Source organism: Elgaria multicarinata, chromosome 5 (genome assembly GCF_023053635.1).
Source record: "Elgaria multicarinata webbii isolate HBS135686 ecotype San Diego chromosome 5, rElgMul1.1.pri, whole genome shotgun sequence".
In the NCBI taxonomy this organism is placed as follows: domain Eukaryota; kingdom Metazoa; phylum Chordata; class Lepidosauria; order Squamata; family Anguidae; genus Elgaria; species Elgaria multicarinata.
Window position 1 is genome coordinate 118,908,152 of NC_086175.1, and position 16,284 is coordinate 118,924,435.

Here is a 16,284-nt window from a genome sequence, read left to right on the forward strand (position 1 = left end):
ACTCAATGGCCTTATAGGCCCCTTCCAACTCTACTGTTCTGTGATTCTAGGTCTATGGTTCACTGTTCTGTGCACTGCACACAAGGTTTTGCTATAGTGTGTCAGTGGTGCAGTCAGTTAATTTTAGATGCTGGACTTAATGGGAGCACCCGTTTTAGATGGTAATGTGTATTACTTCACTTCAATATGCGCTAAACCAGCCCTGCTGCGTTTGGAGGTTCTATTTGAGCAACCATGGGAACAGCAAGATCTGGAGATCATCTTCAAGGACAATAATCTGTATCCAAAAATAAACGAAACACGTGTCCCCAGGGAACAGGGGTGGGGAAGAAGTAGCCACTGAATTTGTAGTGTAGGATGCACTTTTCTTTGGTTGCATCTGCTTTTAACTCTTTCAGGCCTGGATCCTCCTGAAGGCTCAGCCATTCTTGGGTTACTGCACTGGCTTGCTATACTAACTCCATACAGATAAACACAGGTTGAGCTCTCTCCCCAATTCCAAAGTAGCTTGATCATCGACAACTCAAATAGACTTTCAAACTGCATCCAAAATGAACTTTCTCTCCCCCCCCCTACCCTGGGCCAGATCTACACCAAGCAAGATATAACACTATAAAAAGTTTGAAACCAGTATATGGAATGTGTCCTGGGCCCCAACAGTCATTAATGCACTTCAGTACCATTATTATTATTATTATTATTATTATTTATTTATTTATTTATTTATTTATATAGCACCATCAATGTACATGGTGCTGTACAGATAACACAGTAAATAGCAGGACCCTGCCGCGTAGGCTTACAATCTAATAAGTTGTAGTAAACAATAAAGAGGGAAGGAGAATGCGAACAGGCACAGGGAAGTGTAAACAGGCCCCGTCTAGGGTGAAGCTAAACAGTATAGAGTCAGAACAAACTCAATATTTGAAGGCTATAGGGAAAAGAAAAGTTTTTAGCTGAGTTTTAAAAGCAGTGATTGAGTTTGTAGTTCTCAAGTGTTCTGGAAGAGCGTTCCAGGCGTAAGGGGCAGCAGAAGAAAAAGGACGAAGCCGAGTAAGGGAAGTGGAGGTCCTTGGGCAGGCGAGAAGCATGGCATCGGAGGAGCGGAGAGCACGAGCGGGGTGATAGTGTGAGATGAGAGAGGAGAGATAGGCAGGAGCTAGACCGTGAAGAGCTTTGAAGGTCAGCAGGAGAAGTTTATATTGGATTCTGGAGTGAGTTGGAAGCCAATGAAGAGATTTCAGAAGTGGAGTGACATGGTCAGAGCGGCGGGCCAAGAAGATGATCTTAGCGGCAGAGTGGTGGACAGAGACCAGCGGACTGATGTGAGACGAAGGAAGGCCAGAGAGAAGAAGGTTGCAGTAGTCCAACCGAGAGATAACCAGTGCGTGAACGAGAGTCTTGGCAGAAGAGACAGACAAAAATGGTCGAATCCTGGCAATATTATACAGGAAGAAACGACAGGATTTAGCTACTGCCTCGATGTGAGGAGTAAAGGAGAGCGAGGAGTCAAATATAAAGCCAAGACTACGAGCTTCCGTGACCGGAGTAAGCGTGACATCGTTGACAGTAAGAGAGAATGAGAGGTGAGGAGAAGGTTTAGGAGGAAAAACAAGCAATTCAGTCTTTGCCATGTTAAGTTTCAAACGACGATGAAGCAGCCAGGCTGAGATATCTGAGAGACATGCCGAGATACGATCGTGAACATCAGGAGAAAGTTCCGGAGATGAGAGATATAATTGTGTATCGTCGGCATACAGGTGATATTGGAGGCCGTGAGATTGGATAAGCTTACCCAAGGGCAGCATGTATAGAGAGAACAGCAACGGGCCAAGCACCGAGCCTTGCGGAACCCCAACTGAAAGGGGAAAAGAGGAGGACAAGCTGCCGTTAGCCGACACGCTGAAAGAGCGACCCTCTAGATAGGAGGCGAACCAGTTATAGACAGAGCCACAGAGTCCAAGGTCATGGAGGGAATCTAAGAGAAGATCGTGATCAACCGTGTCAAAGGCTGCGGTTAGATCAAGGAGAATAAGAACGGAATAATGGCCTTTAGACTTGGCAGTAAGAAGATCATTGGTGATCTTGGTAAGGGCTGTTTCAGTGGAATGCAAAGGACGGAAGCCAGATTGAAAGGGATCCAGAGCAGAGTTATTAGAGAGAAAGTCAAGACAACGAGAGTAGACCAGACGTTCCAGGATCTTTGAGACAAAGGGCAAGAGAGAGACAGGTCGGTAGTTAGACAGAGATAGTCGATCAAGAGTGGGTTTTTTGAGAATGGGAGAGACTGTCGCATGTTTAAAAGCAGAAGGAAATGAACCAGAGGACAGAGAAGAATTAATGATGTGAAGCAAGGACGGGAGGATAGCGGGTATAAGATTAATAAAGACGCGAGAGGGAATCGGATCATGGGAACAAGTGGAAGGCTTCGACGAGCACAGTATTTTAGACAGTTCATCAGCTGAGACCGAAGGGAACGCCGAGAGAGTTGCAGGAGGAACTGACAGGTGAGGGACAGGAGCTGGAAGTGGAGCAGAGCTGGCTAGATCGGAGCGAATAGTTTGGATTTTAGCATTGAAGAAAGAGGCAAAGTCATTGGCAGACAGAGAGGCGGGGAGAGATGGCGGATTAGGCTTCAGAAGAGAATTGAAGGACGCGAAGAGCCCTTTATAAAGCAGTAGTGTAGATCCTGCCCTGATTATCTTAAACATTTGCATCACCCCGCCAAGTGCAAAATTGTTGGGCGGTTTTTGGGTGTGTGTGTGTGACAACACCTCAGTCATACCTGTATAGGGGTGGCAGGTGCTTTCACACACCAGATCATGATGCAAGTTAATGAAACATCCAAAAATTGTGTTTTACCATGCAAGAAGCAGGTTAGGATCAAACATTTAGTTCATGTGGTGACTACCACATGCTGCGGTTCTCACGTGTGTTCCCCTCTCCCAAAATAACCAATTCTCCCATAACCAAAATGCACTCTGTATGATAAATGTGTGATGGCTCAGCCCAATGCAGCCATTTAAAATCAACATCAGTTGTGTGACCCTATTGAAAATCATGTGTTTCCTCCATGGTCTCTCATCCCTATTCCACTCACCATTTTGGCTTTGTTCCCTGCTTACATTTTTATGCTGCTGATAATCTCCGAGAGGAAAAAACAAACCAACCAGCATACAGAATATGTACTTATTTGGAATTCACTTCCTGAAAAGAATTCCAAGACAAGATATGCCATCTTCTGTCACGGGTCTAATGTAGGAGGCGCTTTCTTCCAGAACGAAAAGCGAGGACATAAGAACAGCAGTAAGACGTATACTTTTCTTTCTCCCATGCTGGGTTCCAGTCCCTTATAAGGAGACACCAAATACATTGCAAATAAAGGCATGTGAAGTGTATTGTAACTGAGTAAATCAAACTAATTAGCTTCTTGGTTATGCTGGCTGATTTTCTCAGCCTCCAAAATGCTTCCAAAGAGAATAAAAAGACTCCTTTCTGTACAGACAGCAAAGGTCACCGAAGGCTCCCATGAATCCTTTGCTGTTTATACTAAAAAGTACACCATGATCTTTGGCAAAGGGTCTCCTGCTTAAGTCAGTTATGTATCTGAATATGTTACTGTATGGACAATGGAGAGTCAGTAATCTTGACACCAGCATGAAAGAATTTAAAGCAATATTTCAACTGAAAGATAATCAAGCTGCCATTTTTTGGGTGGTTGGACACACATATAGCTGCTCTACAAGACAGTAGTGGAGCAGAATTTCCAGTTGTCTCAAGACACTTCTTTCAAAGCTCTGGGTCACTAGCCAGTTGAACCCTAGACATCAGCCAGCCTCCTCAACCTGGGACTTTCCAGATGTTTAGGACTTGCATCAATCCCAGCCAATATGGCCAATAGTCAGGAATGCTAGGAGCTGTCAAAAACACCTGAAAAGAACCAGGTTGAGGAAGTCTGTTTTACACCTACCTCTAGTGGTATGGATTCTGCTGCCTCCACAAGTCCCTAGTATAAAGCATTCTGCCCATGTCATTCATTCTGGACACCATGCTTAGACAGGGAGGAATTATAGCTCAGCGGTGAAGCATATGCTTTACATGCAGAAAATCCAAACTTCAATCCCTAGCATGTCCAGTAGACTCCCTAACCTAGGTCCCCAAGATGTTTTGGATTACAACTCCCACCAGCCCCAGCCAGCACGCCTAACGTTAGGGACAATGGAAGTGTACACAGCAATCTACAGAGTAGGATCAAAACCCATCCTCCAGTTTTTCAAAAAATATGGGGGTGGGCAGGTAAGGGATTCTACTCTGCTCCTCACCCCAGTACATAGCTGGAATCTCCTTGGATCCACCCAGTCCCAGACTTGAATGGTGAATAAAGGGTATAAGATGGGCAGTTCATTTATCACCATTATCAGTGATCCTTGGGTGGGAGTAAATAAGTACAGAATAAGCCCTCAATATATGAACAATTATTTATAGGGAGCTCTTAGATGTTTCTGATGTAGGAATATAGGAAGCTGCCATTTTACCAGGTCAGGCTATTTGTCCATCTAGCCTGGCATTGTGAGAACGCTTTCACATTACGTGATACCACAGAACCTTTTAACTGGAGCTTCTGGGAATTGTACCTGAGTTTTTGGCTGTTTTTATGAAATTCTGCTGTCCGCTTTCAGCTTCACCTCAGTAAATCTTAGCCTCCGCCAATGGTAATCTTTTAATATTTGTAATCTTGCCAACCTGCAATATTTCACTCATCTGAATATTCTAGTTTTTTCTAGGACAAACCCTTCCAAGTGCTACATCTGTCATTTATTTGTTATTAGAGCAGTTGCTAACTTGGAATGTAGGTTCTCCAAATAAGGCCGAAAAAGAGCTGTTGACATTATAGTTTGCTGTATCGATTTGGGGAACAACACTTCTGTATGTGTTTCCCTCCTTAATTCTTTGAATGAGCCACACAAAATATTCAGCAAGCAAAGGCATTTGTACTTTTTACCTGTACGTAGAGGAGCCTCTGCACAAAATGAAACAAAGTGGTGAAATCTGGTCGATTTTGCGAATTCCTTGTAGGATCAAAGTGTGGATTTACTGGATTTAATAGTAGTTGCCAGATTCTCCTTGTAGCAAAGGCCTATTGTCTATAGTGAAAGTCTGAAAGACACATCCTTTCAAGTATAGACACCTGTTGCCAGGTGCATGACGGTTTTACGCAATATACAATGAGGTCTGGGTTACATCTGGAGACCTGTACAGGCATCCCCGAATCCCAAATTAATTCTGGAATGGAACACAGATGTTTGGCAGAATTTGGATAGGTAATCTATACCTGAAGAGTAACCAAGTGGTTCCACCCATGCGTCACATTAACACATCGCTTGCATTCTGGGAATTCTTCCAGACATGACTTCCCAATAACTTACTTAGCACAAAGCACTCCATCACAGCTCTATCTGATACATGGTGCAACCCTACCTAGGCATTGTGGTTCATGCTTTCACAACACTGTAGTGCAACTATTGGAATGCACTCTACTTGGAGCTGCTGCTCAAGACTGATCAAAAGCTTCAAGTGGTTCAGAATGTAGCAGCCCATTTTGTAGCACGCTACAGGGAACATATTGCACTCACTCTGTTTTGACTTTGCATTGGTTATCTATTAGTTCTGGGCTGGTTTACTATCTATGAAGTACTAGATATGGAACTGGATCCTGGGTACATTTAGTACACGGGTATAGAATCTCAGGGCCATGGGCCAACTCTGACCCACCTGAGGTCCCAATCTGACCTTCCAGGGTTCCTCAGATGACCCCCACATCCCACTGGCCCCACTCCCTTTCCCAGCCATCAATCATTCAGCGGTTTCCCAGTTTTTGTGGTTTCTCCATCATTCTAATAGGTGGAAATACCTCTACTAAGGCTTAGCTACTATGACCCTGTTCAGACACCACACTAAGCCACATGGTTAAGCCTTTTGAGCTAAACATGGTGGCTTAGCATAATGTGAACCATTCCTAACCATGCTGGCTACACAGTCATGGTTTAAACAAAGTCACTAACCATTTGCTACAAAAGGGTTAGTGTCTAACCACGGCTTAGCGTGTTGTCTGAACAGGCCCAGTAAAAGATTTAAGCTTCAATATGCTGGTGTATCTGGTATTTTGTCTCTGTTTCTCCAAAACTGAATTCAGCTCTGGGACTGAGAGAGGTTCTGCCCACCTACTTTAGCAACATCTCTTCCCCTGTCAACGTTGCCACCCAACTTTAAGACCTGGAAGCAACTTTCTCTTTGGAAGGTTGCTTTGCTAATGTCTTGCAGTTACAGCATTCTTCTTCTTTTCCCCTTTCAGTAGGGGTTCCGCAAGGCTTGGTGCTTGGCCCGTTGTTGTTTTCTTTATACATGTTGCCCTTGGGTAAACTTATTCAATCTCATGCCTGGAACGCTCTTCCAGAACATTTGAGAACTACAAGTTCAACCGCAGCTTTTAAAGCTCAGCTAAAAACTTTTCTTTTTCCTAAAGCTTTTAAAACTTGATTTTGTTCTGACTTTATACTGTTAGTTTTACCCTACCCAGTGCCTGTTTACCCTACCCTGTGCCTGTTTGCATTCTCTTCCCCTCCTTATTGTTTTATTATGGTTTTATTAGAATGTAAGCCTATGCGGCAGGGTCTTGCTATTTACTGTTTTACTCTGTACAGCACCATGCACATTGATGGTGCTATATAAATAAATAAATAAATAAATAAATAAATAAATAATCATGGCCTCCAATATCATCTGTATGCCGATGATACACAATTATATCTTTCATCTCTGGATCTTTCTCCTGATGTTCATGATCGTATCTCGGCATGTCTTTCAGATATCTCAACTTGATTGCTTCATCGTCGTTTGAAACTTAATATGGCAAAGACTGAATTGCTTGTTTTTCCTCCTAAACCTTCTCCTCATCTCTCATTCTCTCTTACTGTCAACGATGTTACACTTACTCCAGTCAAGGAAGCTCGTAGTCTTGGCTTTATATTTGATTCCTCGCTCTCCTTTATTCCTCATATTGAGGCAGTAGCTAAATCCTGTCGTTTTTTCCTGTATAATATTGCCAGGATTCGATCATTTTTGTCTGTCTCTTCTGCCAAGACTCTTGTTCATGCATTGGTTATTTCTCGGTTGGACTACTGCAACCTTCTTCTCACTGGCCTTCCTTCTTCTCACATCAGTTCGTTGGTTTCTGTTCACGACTCTGCTGCTAAGATCATCTTCTTGGCTCGCCGCTCTGACCATGTTACTCCACTTCTGAAATCTCTTCATTGGCTTCCAATTCACTTCAGAATCCAATATAAACTTCTCCTGTTGAACTACAAAGCTTTTCACTGTCTAGCTCCTTCCTATCTTTCCTCTCTCATCTCACACTATTGCCCCGCTCGTGCTCTTCGCTCCTCTAATGCCATGTTTCTCACCTGCCCAAGGGTCTCTACTTCCCTTGCTCAGCTTCGTCCATTTTCTTCTGCTGCCCCTTACGCCTGGAACGCTCTTCCAGAACATTTGAGAACTACAAGTTCAATTGCAGCTTTTAAAGCTCAGCTAAAAACTTTTCTTTTTTCTACAGCTTTTAAAACTTGATTTTGTTCTGACTTTTATACTGTTAGTTTTACTCTACCCTGTGCCTGTTTGGTGCATTCTCTTCCCCTTCTTGTTGTTTTATTATGATTTTATTAGAAAGTAAGCCTATGCGGCAGGGTTTTGCTATTTTATTGTTTTACTCCATGTACATTGATGGTGCTATATAAATAAATAATAATAATAAATAATATCATCTTTCAGTTATGGTACTCGGGCTGTAAAGAAAGAGCCTCATCCCTGAATCAAGAGGTAGCCAGAGCAGTCAGAATAAGCAACAAAACTATAGATTTCCTGCACTTAAATAAGAAAACAAGTGAATGCAAAATGAAAAAAGGAACAATAGGTAATTTTAATTCTTTTAAATATTTCTTACATTCTTAGTGTAAAATTACTGCACTGTTAGTGGTAGTAGCAAAATTACATGCTGGTTATTATTTACATATACATATGTACAGAGAATTAACAAAAAAGCACACTACAAAATAAACAAAAAGTTCTATAATTTACTTGCAATGATGTCTTAAATATATTTGATCCAGAGTGCAATCTTATGCATGTTTAGACAGAAAAAAGTTCCATGACTCCACTAGGAGGGGAATGCTGGGAGTTGTAGTACTTTTTTTCCTGTCTGAACATGCATAGGATGGCATCCTTAGTGGTCTTATTGCGTACAGATTCCAAGTATTAAAATACAAAATATTATCCAAACATTATATAAAACTCTAGTACCTGCAAAAAATAATTATTAATTTAAATAGAATCTACAGACATGTGACCTGCCAAGCCTTACTTAAATTTGTTATATTATGAAGGTTTGAGCACCCTTAGGGTTGTAATCTGAACCAAAATGGTTTCTCTCCCTTCTAGGACAACCAGATATTATTGCAACAGGAATTAAAAAGGCACCAGATATTAGAATTACATTATATACAACTATGAAATGCTGCCATGTATAGGACAATATTATGTTCTATGTTTGTAGTTGGCGAGAAATATTACAGTAACAATGGCTTAGACAAGGGGACCCCAATCTTCACTTAGAAAAATGCCATTGCAATTTAAACAAAAGCATAACTGATCCATAGGGACACAAGCTATATTTGGAAAAGTTTAATTTCCCCAATCCAGTCGGAGACATATACACATGAAAAGTAGGCTGCTGTGCACATAGCCTAGCTGTGTAAGTGTTTTCCATGCAGTTCATCACCCCAACACAACTGCTGGACTAGATGGACTCTTGGTCCGATCCAGCATGGCTCTTCTTATGTCCCCAAAGAGAGGCCGAAAATGCTGGGCAGCTGATCCATATCAACAAATGCATTGCGGCAACGTTCATCTCCAACAAGAGCAGGCCAGGCTACCTCCAAGGACTGTGCATTTCGACAACTCACAACTATATATTGTTGCTGAGAAAAGACATCTCCCACCTACTGTGAGAACTGCAACGAAGCTCAGAGAGAACAGGAAATTCTGAGGGGGGCAGGTGGGGAGTGGCAGCATCCCTGCCAATCAAAAGTGCTGGGGCTGCAGCCATGGGAGACCTGGCTCCACTACCCCATTGTCTACCACAGTTAGACCTTGGTAGAAACCACTCGATGGAGATGCCATTTTATATGGACATTGCCCTCCTGACGCAATTATGCAAGGGCAGCTTCCTATGTAAACGGTTCTTTAAGACTTTATGACTAAAGCACCAAAACTAAGAATGGGAGACCATTCTGTGGCCCGAGTTGATACTGTTGCTTTGAACTGAGGTGGCACAGAGAGAGGACTCACAGGCATACTCATCACTTACTTGCAACATCAACTTACGTGTGTGTGTGTGTGTAGCAAACTCTGAACAACAAAACCGCTCATGGAGCTTTCACATAACCTGACAAATGCTTAAATGCAATACTTTTCAAGAAAGGCGGTTAATACATTTAGGTCTGAGTCAGCGGCCTGGCCTAACGCATGAAACAGATTGCAGTGCTAGAGTGGACTGAAGGTGGGGAATGACATTTTTGAAGTATACTTCATGTGGAAAAAAAAATCCCTTCCGACAAATAATAATGGAATTCTCTACCACAAGATGTAGTGATGGGCACAAATTTGGAGGGCTTTAAAAGGGTGTTGGATAAATCCCTGGAGGAGAAGGCTATCAATGGCTGCTAGTCCTGATGGCTAAATGCTACCTCCAGTATCAGAGGCAGTAAGCCTGTGTGCACCAGTTGCTGGGGAACGTGGACAGGAGGGTGCCATTGCAGTCATGTCCTGCTTTGGGTTTCCTGTGGGCAATTGGTCAGCCATGGTGTGAACAGAATGCTAGACTAGATGGACCACCACCACCACCAACAGATCATCACGGAGAAACATTCAGTGACTGCTGTGCTAGTTGTCTACTTGCATGGTCTCCTTTAGATTTTTACATAGGGGAGAGTTACAAATTTGTGGCAACAACTGTCGTCTGCGGTGTTACACTCAATGCTTTCACTTCAGGTACTGCTACAGTGGTATCTCAAGTTCGTTGTATGGCATGCGCAGACCGGGCCAGAGTGATGAGACATGGCATGACGTACATGCCTATATGCAAACTTAATATATAATGAGTAATGTAGAGGTGAATGACAGACTGGCAACTCATAAAGACAATATGGTAAAAGAGGAAAAAGCACCCATGTAATTTAGCATAGTCTGTATTCACTGCTAAATATTTCAGTATCCAAATAACCCCCTCCCCACAAAAAAACTTCAAGCAGACGTTATTCATCTCAGTACTGAACAGAATTTACAGAATGCATAGCTTATGAAAGTAGACATTTCACCAGTGGTGCTGTCAGGATAGATCTTTGGAGCAGATGCAGAGAGCCCCACTCCACAGAGTAAGCAAGTGAAGCAGGATTAGCTTATCGCATATTGAACTCAGTAAAGTAGTGCACATTTGGGCTGGTCACTCAACACACTAACCCACATGCAGTGGTTAAATATGGCTTGTTGTTCAACCATGGGTTATTCGTTGAACATTGTCTGCACCCAAGACATTTTTCAGTGTTAACCATGCAGTGTGGCTTGTTAACCACACTGAACAACCCAACAACAACCCATCAGTTCTCAAGGTGGTTTCTTCAAGAAAAATAATGGTTAACAAACAAACCCGTGGAAAAGATCTTGGGTTCAGAAACCATGCTCACGATTCAACAAGCAACCCATGTTTCAAGAACAGCCGACACTCAACCACTGGTCACACAACATGCTAACCCATGCAATGTGGTTTATTTTTCTTGAACAAGTATCTTGAGAACCCATGGTTTGGAGTTGAGTTGTTCGGGGTGATTAACAAGCCATACTGCATGGTTAATAAGCCACCCTGTGGAAAATGTCCTGGGTTCAAACAAAATGTAAACCCACATTTCAACAAACAAACCACACTTTAACAACAAACCACACTCAATCATTGAGTGTGGGTTAGCGTGCTGTGAGAATCCAGTCATTACCACCTACAGGGGAAGGGGGCAAAGACCATTTTGCTCAGCAACTAAAATTACCTAACTGCTCATCACAAGGTACTTGTCAAATTTGCAGGAGAAAATTCAAGAGCTCAAACCATTTCATATGCCAAACCAGTGGTAGCTATAGAATAAGGCTCAAATTTATTCTCATTTCTTGCCTTATCCACTTTTTGAATCATTAAAGCTTCAGGATCGTATTATTTTATTTATATATATATTTAAGCTGGTGTCCTGCCTTCTCCCATTTTGAAGGACCCAAGGGAAAACATGAAACAAATAAAAAGCTATAACTTATTTATATGGTTGGCGTTCTGATGTACGATTACAATATTTCAGGGCAGGCAGATACTATAAATATAATTTATTAATAATTATATGGATAAGACACAAAGTAGTGAAGGCAGAAAACCAAAACACACATATTGCATTAAAATGCCTTTAAAACAAAAATCACACTTCAATTAATTGGTGTTCAAATTAATTGCATTTGCAGCCCTATAAATGACAGACATTTGCAAACAGTTACCTCTGTGGGCATTTATCAAAAGTTTAAATAAATGTTTAAATCAAAGATTTATTTGAAATGACTTGGACCAACTGAGAATCAATTGCTCAGCTGAAAAAACAGTAGCACAGGTTCGCCCATCTTTCCTGTTGAGTTTCTTTTTTTGGCTGATTTGATCTGTTGATGTTGAAAAATAAAAATAAAATGAATTTCTAGTTACCTGCAGTGGAGGATAGAAAGAGTACCATTTTCAAAACACAAAAAAGATTTTTTTTTTAAAAAAAACAAACTCTGTTGACTTTTCATTAGATTTTGTTCCGCTTATAAGGAGATACATAATCTGTAGTTGCGGTAGTCAAAGGAAATCTACCACACACAGCGCTAACCGGCAGACCCCCGTATCTGTGTCAGATAAAAATAATAATCATAGTGCTTATTGCTTGTTACCATGGATACCATGAAGATACTGCTGTCCACTAACTATTACTACAGAAAGACAACATAATTCTCTGGAACGAGTCCTGTTTTGCCTTCATATGTTGCTTTTAGCCATCCTGGTTCCACAGATGGATATACTGTTAAGAAAAAGAAAGAGAGTTTGTGTATCACTTTTACCTGTAATTGTAACCTCTCTGGGACACATTTTAATGTTTTGCATAAGTCTCTCTCTCTCTTTCTCTCTCTCTCTCTCTCACACACACACACTCACACCCGATTATGTGTTTATGGGCATGTATGTATTATGGAGTCACATGCACCACTGCCACCACAACCAATATAATAAAATCCAGAGAGATAGTCGTGTTAGTCAGTTGCATCAAAAACATCAAGGAATCCTGTGAAACTTTAAACATGAACAAGTTTATCATGGCCCTAAGGGGCCAGAAGACTAATGCTTTTTGGGACAGTACTGATAAAATAACAGCAACATACTGCATCTTACCATTGGAAAATATCGCCCCCTGAGGGAAGGAGAGTTCATGACTGTGTTCGGCCTTACAGGAATACATGGCCTTGGCTTGCCTGAAAAAGCACAGTTTACATTATTCCTGATAAAAAGAAACAGAGGATGTCATCTACTCAAAATTCTGTAAAGAACGTGTTTCTGAAGTAAAGTATATGAAACAAACACTGCAGGCACCTTAATGTTCCAACCCCTGCCCTTTTGCACATTGGTGTTCCTTGCTCGCTTCTAACAAGCCTTAAGTACAGTCAAGACAACTGATTCTAATCCTGGTTCACGATACCTACCACACCACCTTCCCTTACGTATACTCGGATGACCTCTAAGATAATCAGAGGAGGCCTTGCTGGTCATTCCAAAATTGATGTGATGACACCATGTAATACCCTGATGGCAGGTCTTCTTGGTGGTGGCACTCACTCTTTGGAAAACCCTCCCTTGTGCAATTTGGGAGGCAAAAAAAATAAATAAAAATGTGGCATCTTTTAAACACCTCCAGAAAACACACTTGTTCGCCCAGGCTTTCCCTGGGCTGTAATTAAATTTATCACGCTGCTCCATCCAGCACATGCTTTGCGTGCAGAAGGTCCCAAATTTGATCCGTGGCTTCTCCAGGTGGGGTGAGGAGAGAATCCTGCCTGAAACCCTGGAGTACCACTGCTGCCAGTCAGTGCCGACATGGTCTGTCTCAGTAAAAGACAGCTTCCTATGTTACTGCTCCTGGTGTTGCTTTTATTGTAACTGGAATTGTTTTTAAGGTTCTATTGTATTTTAAATGTGATTTTAATATTTATATGAGAACTACTGAGGGGTTAGATGCATATAAGTATCACAAATCAAGAAATAAAATAGTTAAATCAGGGTGCAGGTCTTTCAGTGAAAGCCAGTCTTCCAAATGGCTCTGTCAAATGGTGTCACCACCTTTCCATCAATCACCAATTGTTAGGCTCTACCTCCTGCGTTCTGAAAGGTTGAAATGCCTCTCCAAAGGCCATTAAGAGCTTTAAACCAAAATATGCTGGCATTTCGGCCTAACCCCTTTTGCCTTCGGCCCTACTCACCACTGGAACACGACTCTCAAGAGTTTCTCTGAAATTGGAGTTTGACTTTCACGCTGAAAGAGTTTCTGCATCCCTGGGCTAAAGAAGCGATTGCTTCAAATCAGGTTTGAATCCAGTTTCAAATCATGAGGAGTGATTTGGTTCTGCACGTTATGGTTAACCTCAGTGATGACAACCTGTTATAGTTGCAAGGGGCAGTGTGGGGGGAGAGACGCATATGTTGGAGGAAGGAGCAGCTCCTGATCACTGCGCCGTGGTTAAGGAAAGGGGGGGGTGCTGCATCTCAACAAGATATTTATTTATAAGAATATCTCTGCCCTGCCTTTCTGACTGAAAACATATGTGTTGTGTTTTTCTTAACCTCCCGCCTTCGAAGGCAATAAGGAGGCCTGCTAAGTAATCCACAAAGCTTTATTCAAGCAATAAACATCTCTTCTCACCTGAAGAGAGTCTAATCTCGAGGATCTTTCCCCTAGGCAAAACTATGCAAACTAAGCGAGACAATTGTCCTTTCAAGAAGAATGGAAAGCCTTTTCCCAAGACCTGTTAACTTCAGAGAGACTAGTTGTGGTACAGTTTCCGATGGGACGGGACGCCAGCCGGCGTCCTTTAGCTCTGCCTGTTTTAGTCTGCGGTGTACTCTAGGATCAGCTAACCTTTCCAGCTTCTCCCCCTCAGAATATTGGCTTCCCACTGACTGTGTATTGTTTGCCCTTGAGGAGATAAGCTCTGGAGAGGGTTCACTCCCAGCTGGTGAAGAGCCTGTGAGAACTTTCTCCCCCACTGGTACAGGCTGGCATGTTTCTGGCACCGACTCCTCTACTTCAGAGTCTGATTCTGATTGATCGCCTCAAACACCTTCTTCCAACCCAGAGGGAGCAGGGCTAGACATGACAACATGTCAGAATTCAATAGTGCTTGTCCCATTCAGGTCACCAGTACTTGTCTCCATCTATCCCTTTCTCATGGTGCCATTCGACGCAGTGGTCTTCACCTTGCTCCTAAACTGATCCCCAGACAAATGGTTGCAACAGGCAAAAGGGATCGTTCCATGATTATTATTTTTCTTTTGCAACAAAACGTACAGTGCAGATGGACTTCCTGACCCTTCTCTGCGGCCAACCAATGATAAGAAGACCAGTTCACGACTCAATACTTTGCCAGCCAGTCTGGCAATGCCAAGAAGCTTAGGTTCATATGCAGGGGAAGAGGGACACCACACAGACCATACCTGTATGTCTGGAATACAAACTAGAGCTCAGAGTCTGAATTGTGGTTTGGCCCATATGCCTGAATGCTGTCAGTGGAAGTGCTATTAAGGAAATAGTGCTTCCATCAACTCTCCCCTGTTTTCCAGTCCAACGCTTTGCCTATTTCCTCCCACTAACCAAACCTCTGGACCAAAATGCCATTCTCTCCCAATGCTAATCAACCACCTTTAATATCCAAAGTGCAAAAAGCTCGGACGTTCCAAGGTAAGAAATAATCACGCGCACTTATGAAGATGAGATGCAATCCTTCCTGGCTATAATTCTCCCATTCATTTAATGAAGCCAGCCAAAGAGGGCATGAAAATAACATTGCCAGCCAGTACACGTTCTTTAATAAGATCCTCATTTTCTTTTGAATAAGCCACTGACTCAGACCTTCTAGTACACAGAAGAGGGTTACATAAATGGCACCTGTATTTCTAAGAAACAAATGCTTTCCCTGAACCTGGCTAATAATGCCTATCGACTTTCACATTTGCAGGCAATTTTTTTATATATCTGTGGTGTTACCCCACAACTGAGTATCTTGTATATGTCTAAGATTAGCATGGAAGAGTTTATTAGTTGAAAGAAAAAGAACCCAACTGGGGACATAGCAAAACCTATGGAAATCAACAACAACAACAACAACAACAATAATGCAGTCAATATATTGCTACAGAGCAAAAAGCTTAGTATGTCTGCTAGGTACAGAATGTTAGAACTGAGTGCATGTGAGGAGAGTAAGAATTTGGATTCTAGGGACTTAGGATTGGTGTGAAGAGAGTGAGGCGGTTGGCGTGTGGAGAGTTTAGATCAGGCAGGATTGAAAGTATTATATTTTGATTTAAAGCTTTTAAATAACAATGAACTTACCCTATTTCTTCGATTCTAAGACACACTTTTCCCCCCATATAAACATCTCTAAAATGGGGTGCATCTTAGAATCGCGGGTGTGTCTTAGGTTTTTTTTTTTCTGTTGGTGGTACTGAAATTAGTGTGCGTCTTACAATCGATGGCGTCTTACAATCGAAGAAATACAGTATTATTATTTTGTTAAGCTACCAAATACCACGTGTCAGCTTGGCATTATTTACCTGCCTTACAGTTATTCCCACAGTATATTTTGAGAGATCCTATATTAAACCTGTTTCCCTCATAGCTAGGGGAAACGTCTTAACCAACCCTCCCTCAGGTTTTCAAGTGGTGGTGCTTGGCCTGAAAAGGGTTTATGCGACGGGCCTGGTGTAAAGGTCTGTTACGTCGCAATATCTCCCTCCACAACCCCTCCCTCCCTGCTGTTTCAGTTTGGAACCAAGGCACTCAAATATTAGGGCAGAAATATAATTTTATTTAGCACATTTGGATCCCACCATTCCTCCAAGAAAATCAG

The 16,284-nt window shown here is 42.1% G+C and overlaps 1 protein-coding gene across 2 annotated transcripts in view; it reads right to left on the minus strand.

Annotated features, from left to right (window-relative positions):
- Window positions 1-12,031: 12,031 nt before the first annotated feature.
- The window catches only part of ARHGAP42 (Rho GTPase activating protein 42), a 188,251-nt gene continuing 183,998 nt past the window's right edge, over window positions 12,032-16,284 (minus strand). For both annotated transcript variants that reach the window (XM_063127116.1, XM_063127115.1), the window contains 2 exons: window positions 12,560-12,639; window positions 12,032-12,191 (listed from right to left, as the gene is read on the minus strand). In XM_063127116.1, coding sequence (XP_062983186.1) covers window positions 12,103-12,191; window positions 12,560-12,639 — 169 coding nt within the window. In that variant the 3' untranslated portion in view covers window positions 12,032-12,102. The remainder of the gene's footprint in view (window positions 12,192-12,559; window positions 12,640-16,284) is intronic.